This window comes from Pelophylax lessonae (genome assembly GCF_965119305.1).
Source record: "Pelophylax lessonae genome assembly, chromosome: 1".
In the NCBI taxonomy this organism is placed as follows: domain Eukaryota; kingdom Metazoa; phylum Chordata; class Amphibia; order Anura; family Ranidae; genus Pelophylax; species Pelophylax lessonae.
In genome coordinates this window covers 311852974-311873242 of record NC_138768.1, presented here as the reverse complement: position 1 = coordinate 311873242, position 20269 = coordinate 311852974, and the positions used below count along the sequence as shown (strand labels likewise).

General features: G+C 46.3%; 1 protein-coding gene across 3 annotated transcripts in view; it reads right to left on the bottom strand.

Moving 5' to 3' along the window:
• The window catches only part of MORC2 (MORC family CW-type zinc finger 2), a 204927-nt gene that overhangs the window by 134919 nt on the left and 49739 nt on the right, over window positions 1-20269 (bottom strand). For all 3 annotated transcript variants that reach the window (XM_082266820.1, XM_082266818.1, XM_082266819.1), the window contains exons 4-8: window positions 19359-19427; window positions 18797-18887; window positions 12052-12160; window positions 5047-5206; window positions 2196-2307 (exon numbers count right to left, since the gene is read on the bottom strand). In XM_082266820.1, the coding sequence (XP_082122946.1) occupies window positions 2196-2307; window positions 5047-5206; window positions 12052-12160; window positions 18797-18887; window positions 19359-19427 (541 nt within the window). The remainder of the gene's footprint in view (window positions 1-2195; window positions 2308-5046; window positions 5207-12051; window positions 12161-18796; window positions 18888-19358; window positions 19428-20269) is intronic.

Below are 20269 nucleotides of genomic sequence, written 5' to 3'. Positions count from 1 at the left end.
TCCAAAAGATTTGTGGCACCAGGGATAACCCCCCCCCCCCCGCAGATCCGCTATAGCGGCATCAGCGCCTTGACCCCCCCCCCATCGCTGACTGAGGTAGGGACCTCTATGATGGTGGGGAGGGAGGGAGGCCTTGGGGGGGGCCTGGTACATACCGAGAGAACAGAGAAATGAGGGGTACCCGAGGGTTCGACCTTCCCAGGGAGGGGCCCACATCCGCCCCGAGACCGCCGGAGCTATGGGAGGACACCACTCACCATACCAACGGCATCAGGTGGGCGCCACTCCGGACAGACTACCTCTTGGGGTGGGGGTGCTGCGACTAAGGCCGAACCAGGTCGTGTGCGTCCCGGCGAGGTGTTTTATTCGCGGGCCAGTCCCCGTCCATTGGGGCTCTGTCGTGGAGAGGCCTAGCGCTGGGCTATAACCTGCTCATGCTCGCTGGCTGGGAGACCTTAAGGATCTAGGCCGTAGGTCAGCAACCCGCGGCTCCGGAGCCGCATGCGGCTCTTTTGAACCTTTGCCGCGGCTCCGGGGCGGATGTTACCGAGGGGAGGAGGCGCATTGTGCGCCCCGATACTCCCCACTGTGGCGCTGTACTTACTGTGACGTCGCGTGGGGGGGCGGTGCGTTAGTCACGCACCGTCCCAACGTCACATTCCCGCCTGCTGTGGAGGGCAGCGGCGCGCCTGCAGGTCTAGACGAGGAGGAAGAAGACATCCGTCCAGACTCCCGTCAGGAGCAGCTCGCCAGGCACCAGGGGGAGGTAAGTGAAGTGATGCCTCAGGGGGGGGGCACACACTGCATTGAAGGGGGCACGCACGCACGCTGGTCTCTGTATTGAAAGGGGCATGTATGCTGATCACTACATTGTAAGGGGCATGTATGCTGGTCACTACATTGTAAGGGGCATGTACGCTGGTCACTACATTGAAGGGGGCATGTATGCTGGTCACTACATTGAAAGGGGCATGTATGCTGGTCACTACATTGTAAGGGGCATGTATGCTGGTCACTACATTGAAAGGGGCATGTACGCTGGTTACTACATTGAAAGGGGCATGTACGCTGGTCACTACATTGAAAGGGGCATGTATGCTGGTCACTACATTGAAAGGGGGCATGTACGCTGGTCACTACATTGAAAGGGGCATGTACGCTGGTCACTACATTGAAAGGGGCATGTATGCTGGTCACTACATTGTAAGGGGCATGTACGCTGGTCACTACATTGTAAGGGGCATGTACGCTGGTCACTACATTGAAAGGGGCATGTATGCTGGTCACTACATTGAAAGGCGCATGTATGGTGTATATAGCATTAAGGTAAGAAACAATATATGCAGTGTTATATTTGTTTTAAATGTCGCAATGGTTTTGCGGCTCCCAGTTTTTTTTTTTCCTTCGGAAACGGGTCCAAGTGGCTCTTTTTGTCTTAAAGGTTGCAGACCCCTGATCTAGGCTATCCAGTCCAAAACCCAGTCTGGTTCTTAATTGCAGCTCTCTCAGGAACATGACTAGCTTAAAATAAAAAAGACAAGCTAAGACCGAAGTCCCAGCCAGGAACTAGGTCCTACTCCTAAACTAGGCAGAAATAAAGTGTGTGGGTGTATGCCTGCAGGGACTGCTCCATAGGTGTGGTAAAAAGGTTTCCTGCCTAGTGTCCTACTCCTGTAGGGGGCAGCATAACCCAATGGTCAAGAAGAATTTGAAGCTGCATCTGTCAATGAACGATAAAAAAAAAATGAATGCATTTTTTCTCTAACAGGAGCCTACGCTGCTTTGCACACCTCTGTACAGGCAGAGAATTCCTGACCTGTAGGCAGTGTGAATGAACGAGCATGCTGATCAGCGCACTCGCAGTTCACCGATACTACAAGTCAGATAGCAGATGGGACTTGTAGTTCATGCATTCAGAATCCTGTAAATGAATCACGTGGCCCCACACAATCACACCAATTTCAAAATGTGACAGCCCGTGAGGGTAGAAGAACCCCTGCCCACTGTCACTGTGCGGTGAAGGGGGAGAATGCTGCACAGTAACATGTTATACCCTAAAACATATTACTAAGGGTGATCCTAATCTTTAACCAGGGCTGATGAGATTAAGATAATAATGCAGTGTTCACAGGACAGTGTTGGATTTCTGACAGGATAAACAAGTACAGGAGGTATTTCGCCAATGTCCAACTTACATTCCTTCTGGAGGAGTCCCAGCCATCTGAATGTCTTTTGGGTCAGAAACTACATCAAGTTCCGGTTCTCCAGAGTCCATTAGCTTTAAGTTAAAAACGATAACAAGTGTGCCTAGGACAGGAAAATAGCACATGGTTTCATCTAGTGTAGTCAGCTACAAACACTAAAAAACACTTAAAGAACCTACAAACCTAGAACTAAAAACAATAAATACAAGACCTATTAGGACAATAGTTATTCTCTCAAACTGGAAAAGGAAAACTGAAATTATATGGGCTTTTAAGGCACCATATATTTGTCATGTGGATGTTTTCTGTGGTGGTGGTGGTGGCCCCTGTGCGCGTTACAATGCTCTGACACTTTTTTTTTTGTGTGGGGGAGGGGGCAGCCCTTCCCCAGGCAGTGTCCAATAGGATTTAATTGAGATTGTGGTAACAGATTTATAATCGGTTTAGAATTTTAGTGTACTATTTGTATAGCATACTAATTTGTATGTAAAATTATGGCTTGGATATGAATGCTTTTGTCATTTTATGCTAAGTAATTAAAGAAGTAGTTAAGAATTAAAAAAGTGTTAGAAATATCCTTGTACTGTGCTCCCGAGAGAGGTTTGTATTTATGGTCAGCTGTGAAACATGTTGAGCCTAATGGGCCATAAATTGAGGTAGACAACACAATGAAGATCCACCTTTGCGTATGGGCCTAGTGTCTGACAAATATATGATCCTCGTTAAGGATGGGCTAAACACTCCCCTTCAGAACTCCCGAAGAGGGGAAATGTTCTAACCCGAACCCCATTGAAGTATATAGGAGCCAAACAGGAAAAATCAAAAGTGCTCATTTTGAAGGCTTATATGCAAGTGGCCATAAAAAAGATATGGGGGTCTGGGTACTGCCCTGGGGCACATGAATATAAAAAACAAATAACAATAAACAATAGTTTTGTAGGAGGAGTTTTTTTAAATATGCCCAAACTCCAACAATAAGCCCCGGTCCACACTTGTGCGTGTGCGGGGTTCGCATGTAATGTCGGAGCGCACTGCTCCGACATTACATGTGATCGGCTGTGCGGTGAAAGTTTAGCCATACAGTTTGTATGGCTAAATTCGCACCGCAGCAAACACGCACAGGGACCCTTTTTGGCAGCCGCATCAGGATCGGATCGCACAGCGGTTCACACTTGTGCGATCCGATCCTGTGCGAACTGCACGATCGCACTGCGATATGCGATCAAACTGGGGGTGTAGTTAACATTACATTGACACCCCCAGCGTATCGCATATGGCAGTGTGAACTGCCGGGGGTGCGTGTGCGATGCGGGAACAGGCTGCGGATTCGCAGCCTTCCCGCATCGCATAAATGTGAACCGAGGCTAAAAATTTATAATTCCTTTAAATATAGTGCATGGGGGGTCCCCTTAGCCTCGGTTCACATTTATGCGATGCGGGAAGGCTGCGAATCTGCAGCCTGTTCCCGCATCGCACACGCACCCCCGGCAGTTCACACTGCCATATGCAATACGCTGGGGGTGTCAATGTAATCTTAACGACACCCCCAGTTTGATCGCATATCGTGCAGTTCGCACAGGATCGGATCGCACAAGTGTGAACCGCTGTGCGATCCGATCCTGATGCGGCTGCCAAAAAGGGTCCCTGTGCGTGTTTACTGCGGCTGCGGTGCGAATTTAGCCATACAAACTGTATGGCTAAACTCGCACCGCACAGCCGATCGCATGTAATGTCGGAGCAATGCGCTCCGACATTACATGCGAACCCCGCACACGCACAAGTGTGAACCGGGGCTTAAAGTGCAAAAAAAAAAATGCTACATCAAAAATGACATTTTTTTTCTTTAGTAGTCAAATCTCATTTAAAATGACTTGCAGTTAAAATTGCCAGCAACTGGCTATAAAAAAAAAAAAAAAAAAAAAAAAAGAAAGGAAAAAAAAACGGTGTCTGGTTTCGATTTGGAGAGGAACCACACACCAAAATGTATTACAAAACCCAACGTGCCCCCCCCCCTCCCCCAAATGTATACCAGTCCCTTATCCAGGCATGCAGCATGCCAGGCCAGAAAAAGAGAGGGGGGGCGAGCGAGAGGGCCCTCCCCTGAACCATACCAGGCCACATGCCCTCAACACGAAGGAGGGGTGCGGGTGCTTCCCCAACAACCCTGTGCTGTGGTTGTCTGGGTCTGTGGGCGGGGGGCACCCAGATCCCGTCAAAGCCCCCCCCCCCCAAGTGAATGAGCATTGGGTTTATAGAAACCCCTACCTTTCACCAAAAAAGTTTAAAAAAACATTGAGTCCCTCCAATGTAAATCCATCATCAATCACGCTGCCTGCCAGACCCAAAAAATAAAAAGAAATGTAAAAAAACGCTCTCGCCTCCTGGTAGGCCTCCCACCGAATGCCTCCTCTGCGCTTTAACATTTCTTATATAAGCAAAGGGCCAAAGCCACCTGGCTACGTCATCTGGTGGCACCGCTCCCGTCTTGACGTCACGGACTGATGCATGCTGGGCATGTGACATTTTTTTCTTTATTTTTTTTTAACCATTTAATTTTTTTTTATTGTTCAGTTGTCAGTGGGGAAACTCATTGACAGATGATGACTCAGCGGTTGTTAAGGACGTGGCGGCCGGCTTCCTAGCCCCTTAACAACCAGCTTGCACTGAGCCCAGATTGGGCAAAGCTTAAACTTGTTTATGTCATTTTTAGCACTGTATTTTAAAAAAATTGTGTCTTGTGAGTTTCACATATAGTGCCTTAAAAGTCCATATAATTTCCTTTTCCAGTTTGAGAGACCAAATTAAATTACGAACTCGTAAAATCACTCTAATTTTACTATACCTGATTCTCCAGTTATCTTTCTAAATTGCTCCATAACATCTTTCTGAGAGTGAAATGGAGAATACTTGTAAATGAGCTCTGTCTCAATGGCAAATTTTTCCATATTATCTGTCAAGGGTTCACATGTTTTTGAATTCCATGTAGGTAAAGGAACTATAACCTTTGAAAAAAACAAAAAAAATAATTTTTTTAACAATTTAACATGTTTTTAACCACCGCAAGGTTAAATCCCTTCATAACCAAGGCATTTTTTTTTACTATCCAGCATTGCGCTACACTAACTACTTCCCAACCAGCCGCTGTAGATTTACTGCAGCAAGTCGGCTCTATCCAGCGAAATGACATACCTGTATGTTGCTTCGCAGGACCGCTAGGGGCGCACGCCACAACGGATCAGTGAGTCCGGCGGTCGCAATTGCCGCCAGGCACCTGTGATCGCTCCCCGTGAAGACAGGACGGTGTGCTGTTGTAAACACGGCAGACCGCAGTTCTGTCAGTTATGAACACAGGGATCCTGTGTTCCTCTTATTTAGGAACACAGGTCTTTGTATTCATGCAGCAAGCCCATCTCCACAGTTAGAAAGCACCCCCTAGGGACACATTTAACCCTTTGATTGCCCCTGGTGTTATCTCTGGATCGACCAATTATCGACAAAACCGATATATCGAGGGCCGATATGCACTTTCCCCGATATTACCGATATTTCCTAAATTGCACTGGAGGAACCAAATGTCTGACACCCTGAAGAAAAGTACGCACCAGGGAGTATGTGGCCAAAGGTCATTGGACAAAGACCGCCAAAGCCGACACCTGACCTTTGATGGTATTTTTGGGCAATTTCTGCTCAACTCCCTGTTGAAGGAAGGTCAAGATCCGAGCCACCGAGAAGGAGCGAGGATGAACCCCAAGAGAATCACACCATGCAATGTACGTCTTCCACGTACGATGGTAGATCGTCCTAGAAGTAGATTTCCTAGCTTTTTTTAACAGTGTAGGAATTACCGACTCAGATAAACCTCTATCCTTCAGCACCTAGCGTATAACAGCCAAGCCGTCAAAGCCAGCGATTGTTATGCAGGATGGAAGATCGGTCCTTGAGACCGCAGATCCTCCCAGAGAGGAAGCTTCCAAGGAGCATCAGCGGCCAGCCGCACCAGATCTGCATACCAAGCCCGGCTAAACCAGTCCAGAGCCACAAAGATGACCGGAATCCCTTCTGCCTCGATCCTGCGTAAAAGTCTTATCAGAAGCTTGGGAGGAGGAAAGGCATAAATTCAACGATACTGACCCCCACGGGGCCACCAGTGCGTCTGTGGCGTCCGCCAGAGAAACCCTTGACCAAGCCACAAACCTCTGCACCTGTTGAGCCGAGACGCCAACAGATCCACCTCAGGGGTGCCACACCGGAGACACAACTGAAACCGGATCCTTAAAGGCCAGGGACTCTTCAACCGGAATCATGGTTGCCTTGTTCAATCTGGAAACCGGTGGAACAGTCCACTTCTTAAGAAGGGACTGCTCATAGATATAATGCCTAGTAAAGTGTCTAGGGACCCCACAGGGACGCTTTGTTCGTCCCCACTTTTTAGCAACAATTCTGTAAAAATAGGCGGGGAAAGGAAACACCTTTGCCGCTCTGGATGGCTTGTGAGTGCCAAAGAGAACCTGCGCCTCTGTCCAGCTGCATCCTCCATCTTTAGGGTCTTACGCACAGATACAATCAGTGCATCCACCAGCGCCTTTTCGTGTGCGGTCGCAGACGTGGAGGAATCATCCTCACTATCAGAGGATTCAAGGGGCGTGGTTGCAGACCCAGCAGGGTGACCCACGTCAACGGCGGCCGAATCAGATTGAGGATGTGATGAGACAGATGAGGCAGGGGAAGGCGGGGGGCACTTTTTGCTAGCCCCTCGCCCGCAAGGCACCTCCACTCGGGACACAAGGGACTCCCTTGCACGGATGGATGGTTGGGACCCGGAGGGCCCTTCAGCCTCAGAGAGTGGATCAGGTGGGGAAATGTGCTCCAAAGATTCCATGAGTCACCAGGGGGACCTCCCAAAAAATTGTAAAACACTGCTAAGCGACAACCCCCACCGCGATCGCAGCACCACCCAGTCACCAGGCACAAAAGCACATAGCGATCCTCAGCAGTGAGGGGGAGGACCTCATCAGACTGCAGAGTCAAGCAGCTGCAACCACCAGGATAATCTGTACTACATGTGCAACGACCAGGAAGTAAAATGATCCAGGAGTCAGCACCAGGGGATGAGGAGGGGCTCCTACTGCCGAAATCGGCGCCCACAAACTACAGCAAAATGACCGTAGGACTACACAAGCATGGCTGCCATATATAGAACACACAGGCTACAACAAAATTTGTCCCAAGGAGGGGCCCAGGTCCACCCCCAAAACCCTCCAGGGGGAGAGGGAGGAGACAGCTACTCACCATACCAAGAACCAGACAGGCACCGTTCCAGACAGATCCCATCCATTAAAATGGGGGGGGGGCTGTCGGCAAGAAGAAAGCTGCGACTCGGACAGAGACCCGGTCATATGTAAACTGGCAAGGCATTTAACCCACAGGCAAGCCCCGTCCAGTGGGGCTTTGTCGCGGCCAACCTAGCGCCAAGCTGAGGTCTTCATGTGGGCCTTTTGGATCTAGATTATCCAGCCTGTCGCCCAGTCAGGCAGTTGATTGTAGATCTCACAGAAAAATCCAGGAGGAAAAAAACATTTTCTATACAAAACATTTTGCCAGGACCAAAGATCCCAGCAAGGAACTAGGTCCTTACTCCTGACTAGGCAGAAAAAAAGAGTGGCTATAGCAGAGAGATGGAGTATACCCCCTGGGACTGCCCATGGGTGTAGCCAGCATTTTTTTCTGCCTACTGTCCTACTCCTGTAGACGGCAGTATAATCCAATGGTTATGAATACCAGGAGCTGTGGCCATCAATGAACGAAAGAGAAAACTAGATTTTTGTCTTACTGTAAAATCCTTTATCTTTCGTTCACTGACAGACACAGCTTCTATTCTTCAGACCATTGGGATGTCCTAAAGCAGTGTCAACATGAAGGGTGGGAAAAACACAGCAAATGCAGAATTCCCAACAAGGCTAAACATAGCCAACCAGATAACAACAGGAGCTCAAGTGGGACCAACTGGAGCTTACCACCAGACAAAACGTTTTTTACCCTCAAGAAGCGGAAGGAAGCCTCCGCAACGGCAGCCTGCAAAACTTTGCGGCCAAACGCTGCATACAAAGATGCAAGTACATCCACCTTATAAAATTTTGTGAATGTGTGTACAGACAACCACGTTGCCGCCTTGCACACCTGAACCACTGACGCCTGATGATGGAAGGCCCAGGAAGCACTAAGCGCCATTGTAGAATGTGCTCAGGGAAAAGGAGGAACCTGTCCCTTAACCGAGTAGGCCTGCACCACCGTCTGCCTGATCCACTTGGAAACGGTCGCAGCAGATGCAGCCTGCAACTTACGAGGTCCATCCCTGTAAGAACAAACAAAGAATTGGATTTCCTAATCTGTTCAGTCCCCACCAGGTAAACCCTAATCGTCCGAACCACATCTAAGGAATGTAGGGCAATTTCCTTGGGATGTTTAGGCTTAGGAGATAGGGACAGTAGCACAAGGTCTTCATTCAATTGAAACCCCGAAACAAACTTAGGAAGGAACGCCTCACAGGGTCGTAACACCACTTTGTCCCTATGAAACACCAAGTAAGGTGACCAACAGGACAATGCAGCCAACTCCGACACGCAACGTGTGGAAGTTATAGCCAATAAGAAGGCCACCTTCTGCGACAGAGTGAGCAGAGGAATTTCCCAAATGTTTTCATAGAGGCTTTTGAAGCACCGATAGAACCAAATTGAGATCCCACTGAGGTACCAGGGATTGCACCAGAGGAGCCAGATGGTGAACTCCCTGCACAAAAGTGTGAACCAAAGATTTCGCCTCCAACAGGCGGAGATCTGGCCCTTGATGGTGCCCAAGGCTAAATGTTGATCTACACCCAATTGTAGAAACTCCAACAGGCAAGTCACAGAAAAGGAGCAGGGAGAAACCCCCCGCGACTCACACCAAGTAATATACGCTTTCCAAACGCTTAGATAAACCTTCCTGGAAGTATATTCCTAGCCTTCAACAGTGAAGGAATCACCGAATTCGACAGCCCTCTGTCTTTCAGCACCTGGCTTTCAATAGCCATGCCGTTAAAGCCAGCGACCGTAAAGCAGGATGGAAGATTGGTCACTGAGACAGAAGATCTTCCCAGAGAGGACGTTTCCAAGGAACATCTGCTACTGGCCTTACCTGGTCTGCGTATAGACATCCAAAAAAGAGAAAGACCGCACTCAGAGATGTTGAATGAAAATCAATAGAACTCCTTTATTCTCCATGAATACAGCAGACAGGTGTGGTTATGATTGAGCGATTTTTATTGTGAAGCGCGTCAACCCGGCACGTCTGTCCGTGTATTGCACTGTCTGAACCTCACTGACTAGTGACAATTTCGTCAAAATAGGCAGGGAAGGGAAAAAACGTATTCACCTTGGAAGATTTGCGGGTGCCAAATTGCATCAGCGTTGCCGACTCAGCAGTAGCTGAGTCCTCCAGCTTTAATGTTTCCCGCACTGATACATCTAGGGCCTCCACCAGCATTTTTTCTTGCGCGGCTGCAGAGGACGACTCATCCTCACTATTAGAGCACTAAGCGTGCATGGACGCAGACCCAGTGGGCTGACTCTCGTCCGCGGCGGCCAAATCCACCTCAGAATCTGAGGAGGCTTCTTGCCAGGTCGTCTTCGCAGGGCTAAATCTACTTTTGCTACTAGTGACTGCAGGGCTGCCGTCATGGCTGCCAGGGCCAGTTGATTGGGTGGTGAAACGCGCTTCCCCAGGCTCCATGACCATGAAGGGTTAAGCGTAATAGACAAGAGCGTAAGAGACAGCGCACCCGCGGCGCTGTATACAGCAAGGAAGGATAGTGTACCCCCCGGAGACTCCCCACCAGAGCTGGAAAGCAACAAAACGATCTGCCACACTGCTGGAAAGAGGAAACACTGACCTGACCTCAGCACTGTCTCCGACTACAGGAAAATGGCCGCCAATACAAGTCTATGGGGAAACCAAAAACATGGCGGCTAAACTACAGAAACATGGCCGCCGAACCGGGAGTCAAAGAGACCACAGAAAGATGGCAGCGCTGTACGGGACCCTGGACCCCAGGGGAAAATTTACAGACCCCTGGAGAGGACCCCTTCTCCCACAGCAGCCAGGACTACCCTTACAGGAAACAGACAGCGGTATCACCCACCGCTCCTCCAGCCCAGCACCATGTAGCCCCCCTATACCAAATGTCACACTTGCCCCCAAACAGGGGTCGGGTGGGCAGGGGACAGATAAGCGCATCCAAATTTAGGGGGAACCCCGCATTGAGGAGGGGGAAACACAAGGGGAAGCCTAACATCCCCAGGGGGGGCCCACAAACTCCCCAACAATTCCCAGGAAAAAGGAGGGGGGGACACTACTCACCATACCATGTTCACCAGGCGGGCGCCACTCCCAGCAGTTCATCGTACCATCTTGGAATGGGGGTGCTGCAGCCTGAGGTACGCTGCAACTCTGTTCGTGACTGCTGTGGTGACCAAGGCTATGCGACCTTGTGAGGCGTTTCACTCACCGGTCAGCCCCCGTCAAGTGAGGCTATGTCGCGGCCAATTTGGCGTGGAGCTAGTGGTTGGGTCGCGCTCGCCGGCCACACTGGGAAGACCATAAAGATCTAGAATCTCCAGTGCGTTGCCCTGTCTGGCTGTTGATTGTAGTTCACACAGGAACAAAAATAAACAAAAAGTAAAAAAATCCATTTAAATAGGAAAAAATGCCAGGAATGCAGATCCCAGCCCAGAGCCAGGTCCTTACTCCTGACTATGCAGGAAAAAAATGGAATTTCTACAGCAGGAAGTGATGGTATACCCTCTGGGACTGCCCCAGGGGCGTAACCAAAAAGGTTTCCGCCTAGTCCTACTCCTGAATAGTGACAGTATAATACTGAAGAATTGAAGGTGTGTCTGTTAGTGAACGAAAGAAAAAAAATGTTCTACTTTCTGTTATAAAACTGGGCAACAGGGGCACGGTGTTAACTGTGTACCTAGGTTTATGTGTGCTGCTTTTACTTACAGAGCACCTCGCTGGAGTCTCTCCTTGTTTTCAGTTCTGAATGGTAACCTAAAGCAGGGATATATCTAGCCAAATTTGTGTGCTGTTTTTACCAACACACATATCTATGTGCTGTGACTGGCCACAGGCGATAAGAAGGTATACAGCCAAATTGATTGGCTGTAATCTGCTGACAAACTCATGCTGTGTCCAATCACAGCACAGGTCAGCAGGGGGCACGCGCATACATGCCTCTAAACCAGGAAGTACACCATAACATACAAGTACCTTGCGGTGCCTGGGCTGCCGCCCGTCAGCAGTAGATTAACTGCAAGCGGTCGGCCAAAGGTTAATGAAAGGCAGAAGATATCAAACTTTTTTTCTTTTTTGTGCAATGTTTCCTATCGCTCTCCTGCACACAACTCCTATATTAACATTCCTCAGCACCATAACCCATGAGAAGGATACCTTAACAGACATCCTCTTTTGAGAGCCAGATGCAGTCAATAACCGCTCAGGCCTCTAACTACCAATCAGAGTGGCTCCAATATATCAGACAGATGTTGCAGCATTAAGGTGGTATGTAGGACTGGGTTTGTTTTTTGTTTTTTTTACACACTTCTCAAAACAAGAGGTAACAAAATGACATCAATTTTTTTTCTTAAAAAGCCGTCACAAACTTAGGCAAGTCAAACAGAGTACATGATTAAAAACTTGCATAGGCGGAGGTTACCTTCAATGAAAGATTCAGGTCAAATTAAAAAAAATTACTTTTGGAATGACATTATAGACTTTAATTAAAAATTTGGGGTCAATTTTGTTTACAAACCTCATCAATTCCTTCTTCTTCATGAAATGTACGCGACATAAACAAACATGTCATTGTATCGCCCTTCTTCGTAAAAAGGATGAAATCTTTTCCAATTCTCATAGAGCCACTAATAGAGGATTACATTAAGAAGTACAATTAGGGCATGCAATAAGGGGGGGGGGGGGAGGAGTAACAATTATAAGCAACAAAATATCCAGAAATCAAACTATCCTATCCTTTCACATTTGATATTATTTTACTAGAATACAACATAAAAGTCTAAATTGAAACCGTTAATGCTATTTTGCAAAGGTGACTTAAAGGGTAACTCCACTTTAGTGGGGGGGCAGCAAATAAATAAAACAATTTAGCATTTACAATTGCGACACACATATTGTTACTGAATGTTATTAAAAAATAGCTTTATTTTTGAATCTGCAGCACAGTCATTTTCTGTATATGCAATATGGCTACCTGGAGGTGTTCTGTACACAGAATGCTACACAGAAACATAATTTGCTGCATGCGTGATTGGCTTACTGATACAAGTCATATTTCCAGCATCCCCTGCAAAAAAAAAAAAAAAAACTGGATTTTTGACTTACCTTAAAAACCTTTTCTCTTCAGTTCATTGACGGACGCAGTTCTCTCAGATTCATATCAATAGGGTAATACTGCCCCCTACAGGAGTAGGACACCAGGCAGAAAAAAGTTCTGGCTACGTCTTTGGGCAGTCCCGGAGGGTACACCCTCTCTCTTCCTGCATAGTTTTTTATCAAAGCAGTGTCAGAAAGTAATACCAACCCAACTCAAAATAGGAGGGGAGGGTACTGCTAGGTCAATACCCATTGGTGAAGACTGAATGAGTGGGCGGCGCCTGTCAAGAGGACATAAGAGAAATCCAGTTTTCTCTATCGTTCATTGACGGACGCAGTTCTCTCTGATTCATATCAGTAGGGACATCCCAAAGCAGTGCCATAAAATGAGGGGTGGGAACAACAGAAAACAACATGTCCCCAAGGCCAAACACAGCTGACCAGGCAACATAGGACTCATCAGAACAAAAGATGAGGCCCATCTGAAAACAACAGTAAACACCCTCAAGGCAGGCCAAAAGCCCTCAAAACAGCCCTCAAAACAGCAGCCAGCAAAAAACCTTGCGGCTGAATAGAGGCATCTGCAGATGCCAGCACATCAAGGACCGCCGTCAGTGCATCAATGGAGGGCTGGGACCCTAAGGGACCCCACCAGCAAAAAGTGTCTAGTACCGCTATGGGACCCACCGCAACATCACTACATGGGTACCTAAAGGCAGAGCACCCCACAACCTGCAGCAGAGAGGGAGGGACCCCACCAGAACTCACCCTTCCACCAGAGTATCACTGGGGAAAGCCAGTATCCACGTGCGGCTACCAAGGGAAAAGGAAACCCAGGAGTCCACACCAGGGGAAAAGGAGGAGCCCCCACAGCCAAAATCACCACCCAGAGGCTCCGCTGTCTTGGCTGCCACTCTTAATGCTCGCCGGACTACACAAACATGGCCATCGGCATAGAGCTTCACACAAGAACCAAAGTATTGGCACTGACCATGGCAAAATCGCCGCCACACGTAGCGTCCACGAGGCTTCCAGGACCCAGGGGAGACCCCTGGAGCCCAGACAACAGCCAAAATGGAAATCGGGGATCTGGGCACAGGACCGCCATCATAGTCCAGTGCCCACCCCAGTCAGGAAGTCAGTCCGTCCGCATGCCCATCCAGCCCCCCCCCCCCCCCCAGTACAGTGCAGCATACTATCCAAAACCAACTGCCAACCCACAGCGCTACCCCAGAGAGGGGAGTACTATGATAGCCCACAGGGACCAACCAAAGGGGGGTCTTGGGGAAGTAGGGGAACCCGCAGGGGCCCGCATCCACCCCAAACCACATTCAGGGGGGGACAGCTACTCGCCATACCAGGAAGGCACCACTCCAAAAAGAACCTTCTCACATTTAAAATGGGGGGACTGTCGGCCTGGGGGAATGCTGTGACCCGGGCCAAGATCCGTTTGTATGCGACCTCACGAGGTGTTGAACTTGTAGGCGGGGCCGACCCAGAGCGGAGCTCTGGTTTGTGCGCACTCGATGGGCAGACTGAAGAAACCCCCCTCGATCTAGCTATCCAGCCCGTCGCCCAGCCTGGCAGTTGATTGCAGATCTCACAGGAAAAAAAACAGGAGAGCAAAAATGCCATTTCAAAAGGAAAAAAGTGCCAGGACCAGAGATCCGGGCAGGGAACTAGGTTCTTAATCCTGACTAAGCAGAAAAAAAACCGAAGGCCTGTAGCAGAGAGGGGGGATGTATACCAGCTAGGACTGCCCATAGGCATAGCCAAGTCTTTATTTTTGCCTAGTGGCCTACTCCTGTAGGGGGCATATAATATGTAAAATCCTTTTCTTTGAGTCCATTAAGAGACACAGTCTTTCAAATTCAGGTTATACTGCAACATACAGGGGGATTGGACACTGGCAAACAAAACAAAAAAACCAAAAAAAAAAAAAAACAACTGTAGACCAGGCCTGCCACAACACTCTTGGGTCTTCACACCCAATGTGTCATTGCCTCAGCAGCACAAAAGGGCTATTTACTAGGGCCAACATCCTGGTGAACAACTGGCAGATGACAAGCCAAACGGCAGGGCCATAACATGGTAGCGCATAGACCCCCACAGCAAAATATAAGAAACCAGAAAGTTCTCCTGGTGAAAGAACGCGATAACAGACCTGGCGAATTCCATGCAGAATTTCTAAGCTCGAATAAAGATGTACAGAGCTTTCAGATCCAAGGTGGGTTGGAGGCCCCAATGGGAAGAGACTCTTTTGGAAGTTGGGAAAATAACTAAAAACAGGCCTGCCACAGGAACTGGAACTGAGGCAATAACACCCTGGTGTTGAAGACCCAAGAGTACTTGTGGCAGACCTGCTAATCTGTGTGGAGACATTGGAATGTTGAAGGTGGTAAATCGAGGAAGGGACCAAGAGCCCAGACATATCACCTCCTGCACCCAAGCATCGGAGATGCAAGCCTCCCTAAAGGTTTACAAACATTCCACCCAGCCTACTCTCACAGAGTTTTAAAATACAGGGTCACACCTGGGGTTGTGCCACAGCCCTGGACAGTCTCTTGCACATTGGGACTGAAGAAAAGCATCCATCCTTTAATCACTTACGGACTACCAGCCGCAGTTTTACGTCGGTACTTTGACGTTAAATACCGGGGTTATAGCAGCAGCTAGCTGCCATAACCCCGGGATTTTTTTAAAACTGCGGGCAGTCCGCTTTAACATAAAGGGGGTCCCATCGGTGGAGTCACCACGGGATCCCCCTTATGGGCGGCAGGAGAGACCCCCCCCCTCCCCTTGCTTACCGGCCATTTTGCGTGGAAAACTATCTTGTCTGCTGTCCCCTCAGGCAGGAATTTGAGTGAGGGCAAGATGGCCCTCACTTCTCTATGGCCTTGGAGGATCGGGGCAACGCCATACGTCGCTTCCTAGCAACGGCTTTAAAGAGCCCATTTTTTTTCCATCATGAAAAAAAAAAACTTTTTTTTTTTTCTTTTTTAGTGTAGATGTGAGATCTGAGGTCTTTTTGACCCCAGATCTCACATTAAAGAGGTCCTGTCATGCTTATTTCTATTACAAGGGATGTTTACATTCCTTGTAATAGGAATAAAAGTGATCAAAAAATTAAAAAAAAAATAAACCACAAACCACACATGTGAGGTATCGCCTCACGCCTCAAGTGTTGCCTATTTTTTAAGTACTAATGTTTGTCGCCATTCCACAAGCGTGCACAATTTTGAAGCATGACATGTTGGGTATCTATTTACTTGGCGTAACATTATCTTTCACATTCTAGAAAAAAAATTGGGCTAACTTTACTGTTTGCTTATTTTTTAAATAAAAAAAAATTAATTTGTTCCAAAAAAATTGCGTTTGTAAGACTGTTGCGCAGATAGGGTGTGATAAAAAATATTGCAACGATCTCCGCTGTATTCTCTAGGGTCTCTGCTAAAAAAAAAAGATATATAATGTTTGGGGGTTCTAAGTAATTTTCTAGCAAAAAAAAAAAGGATTTTAACTTGTAAACAACAATTGTCAGAAAAAGGCCCGGTTCAGAAGTGGTTAAGGACACTAACAAGTATGCTGGTAATGGGAAGGGTTATCCTGGGCAGGCCCGTTCTTCTGTTTATCAGTGTCCAATCTTCCTGTAGGTAGTAGTATAACCCAAAAGGATAAAGACATCCTGTGTCCCTTAATGGACAAGAAAGAAATTTACTACAATTTTCAAGTTCAGATAGCATGTTTCAAATATATAACAGTGGAAAGACTGAAAAAGGTAAATCATTATTGTAGGCACTCCTGTTTAAATGAAATGCTTACAAATTTTAGCAGAGAACATTACTGTTGCATCCTTTTATGTTCTGCAGTTTGCAAATCTGTCGCAGAAATGTGGAACACTTATAATGTTGCATTTCATGCAATAATTATTTTGTATCATGTTGTGTCTGTTTTGTCAGATTCTGCAAAAGTGTGGCAGATTTTCCACAATGCTGCATGTGAAAGCGTGGCGGATTTGACAACTTGTATATTTGCCTAAAAGCTAGCTTTCAGAAAAGCATTTGGAAAGTAATTTTCAGACAGTTGTGCATGTTTTAAAAGCCTTCCACATCACCTAATTGTGCGACAGATCATTATGTTATTCTTTCATGATCCAACTCATAACACTTGCAACAAATGTGCAAAAGCTAGAAAGGTAACTGCACATAATTTGCACCAATTCCCATGCATGAGGTTTAAAGATAGAGCACAACTGCAGTTATAAATGTTCCCCGGTGTGAATTACTATTAACATATAAAATAGACAACAAACTGGTTTACATTTAGGACCCATTTAAAAGCTTGTCGACTGTTAGAAAAAGCTTGTTCCCTGTAGCGGTTGTGCTAGCTGCTTATCAGTTTGAATAAAAAAACATTAAAACCTATCATTTAACTATCAGTACTCAAACTTCTACATTAAGGCCCCTTTCACACATATGGTCCGTTTAGTTCATCAGTTCAGATCAAATGTATCAGTTTTTCATCCGTTTGTCTTCCGTTTTTTCATCCATTTTTTTTTTTACATCCACTACCAATGCAAAAACGGATGAAAAACTGACCGTTTGTCCGTTTACATCTGTTTCTTGTCCGGTTCGTTTTTTTTTTTTTTTGATGGATGAAAAATAGGGCATTCATCTGTTCAAAAAAAACAGACATTGACGGAAGCGGATGAAAACTGATGTTAACGGATGATCATCCGTTGTCATCCATTTTTACATAGAGATGCATTGATGTCTGGTTTTCATCCGTCAACGGATGGATGAAAAACAGACAAACCGACCTATATGTGAAAAATGGGCCTAAACTGTACCTGTGTTTTCATGATAAAAATCCAAGTACCCCCTCTCCCATTGGCCAGTCAGGTGCGGATACAGAGGACACTGAGCAACTGAGGTCAGTAGATTGTTCAGACAAAGCTGCTGACTGTTTAGCTCTACCTTAATATCAGTTGACATAGAAGCCTCAGGCAAGGACCATTAGCCGCAACACTGGACATGCAAAGGAGTTCAGTTTCCCGTTAATACAGCAACACGTACATTTTCAGCTTTTTCACCAACATAGCCTTTAACAAAATATCAGTTACTGATGAGAATTTACTTAGACTGGAGCAGCCATAATTTGCAGAAGCAGTACATAGCAATCAATCAGCTCCTAGCTTTCACTTTTAAAATTTAAAAGGATAAGTTCACTTTTAAGCCCTGTTCATACCGGAGCATTTTTTGGCTCGTACAATGCTCATCTCTGAAGTTCCAAAATGCCCAACAAGCAACATTTCATTCATTTTAATGGCCCCTGTTCACATATGAGCGTTTTGTTGCCTGAAGCAAAATGCCTGAAGCGCAAAAACGTACACGAGCTTCTTTTTTGGCACATTACAAGTGTTTTTGGTCAGATGTCAATCAATGCCTGCCTCTAAAGGCCTGCAAAAAAATGCTTGAAAACGATACGCTCAGGTGTGAATGGAGCCTAAGTGAAGAGTTACAACGATATTTAGGGAGTAACATATAAAACACGTTACTAAAGCAGCTGCCCAAACCCCACACGATCCCTCACTGTGACAGCAGGCGGGGGTCTTTCTCCCCACACCCGCTGTGACACAATTGAAAAACAGCATAGCTGTGCTGGGCTCTGCCCACAGAGTTGCATCATTCATTCACAAGATCTGTGAATAAATGAACTACAAGTACTATCCCCACCACGGCAGACAGCTTGTAGTTCTCAATCAACTACGATGGCGCTGGGTGAGCCCTCTCGTAGTTCAGTGATCATCTTGAACTTCAGGAGCTTTCTGCCCGTAGGGGAGGTATGGGCAGATAGCTGTACCACTGGTGCAACGATCTGTAAGCTCCTGGGGAAAAAAAAATTCACATTTTTTTTTTTTTTACGAGCATAAAATGTGCATTTATTTTTTAAATAAACGTACCCTTTCCCAGAGCAAGCTGAAGCTGAAAGCGGATTGTTACTATGCACAGCTACTCCAGTTTTAGTAAATTCCTTCAACTGTATTTATACTATTTGTCCCTTTAGAATACATGAAAATGTACACAAAAATGTAATTTGTGTTCATGAACTATGATAAATATGTTTTAAATTTATCTAAATAATATTTTAAAGTAGTTAGAACGTACGACTTCAAACCATTTCCATACTGCCCAATTTGAATGGATTCAGGAGTTCTTTTGGCGGATCGGCCGAACTGAATTACACTTGCAGCTTCACCTATAAAACAAGTTAAAAAGGATGACACTCTTCCCACATAGTCGATTTTTTAAGTACACAAACCAAGGTCTATTTTCCTCTGCTCAAGAACAGACCAACTTCCATCCACCCAAAACACAATATCTAAGGTCTACCACTAGACCCAATACACCAGCATAGTTTCACATTATATTATTAAAAAGAATACAGTTATTTTTTTCTTTTCCATTAATGTGGCCAAATGTTGCGGCCTCCTTTATTGTCCACTGCATTCTATTGGTTTGTCCTTTTTTATTTATCTTGTCCTTTTTAGTTCTGTAACAGCTAGCATTTAATATAAAGATTGCAAGAATATAAAATTGTAACAAATAGCAACATAATTGTTTGTCTGAAATTAAACATCCCCTATATTGATTTAGAAAAGCTTTTATTAATTTCAGTTTACTTCCAAAACAATTCACACAAGTGCTCATATTTTTTTTATTCACTTACTTGGATCCATTCCTGCTCCATCATCAAGAAAACAAAGCATAAACTTCCCTCTTAGATCTTCTCTTGGCTCTGTAAATAAAATAGAAATGTTAGCATGCGCATTGTGTGCATTCTTTAGAAGTATAAATGATTGCAGTAACCATAGATATAAAAATACATATTTAATTACATATTGTATTGTGCAGAAGTGATAGACTTCTGACAAAAAAATAAATAAATCTGTAAGTGCCCATTCACACTAGAACGACTTGTGAGGCGACTTGTGTCGCCCCAGGTCGCTTGACATAACAAAAGCAATGTTAATCAATCAGTGCCGTCTTAATTGGCACTACTGAAGTCGCTCAAACTTCAGAAAAGGGTCCTGTACTACTTTGAGGCGACCTGTGATCCGACTTGTCTCATAGACTTCAAAGAGAGTCGCCTCCTTATCTTAATTGAAGCGACTTGTTATCAGACTTTCCAGGAAGAAGAAAGAGATTAGCCAGGCATTCCCCACATTGCAGCCATGCCTATATGGTATATATATATATTCCATTATCTCTGCTTGGTCTGTGTGAGTGGCACTGGTGGACACCGATTCATGGCACTGATACGTTGCACTGGTGGACACTGATACGTGGCACTGGTGGACACTGATACGTGGCACTGATATGTGGCACTGGTGGACACTGATACGTGGCACTGATATGTGGCACTGGTGGTCACTGATACGTGGCACTGATATGTGGCACTGGTGGACACCGATTCGTGGCACTGGTGGGCAGTGGCACTGGTGGACACTGATATGTGGCACTGGTGGGCATTGGCACTGGTGGACACATACGTGGCACTGGTGGGCAGTGGCACTGGTGGACACTGATACGGGCACTGGTGGGCAATGAGGAAATGAGTAAAAAAAAAAAAAAAAAAAC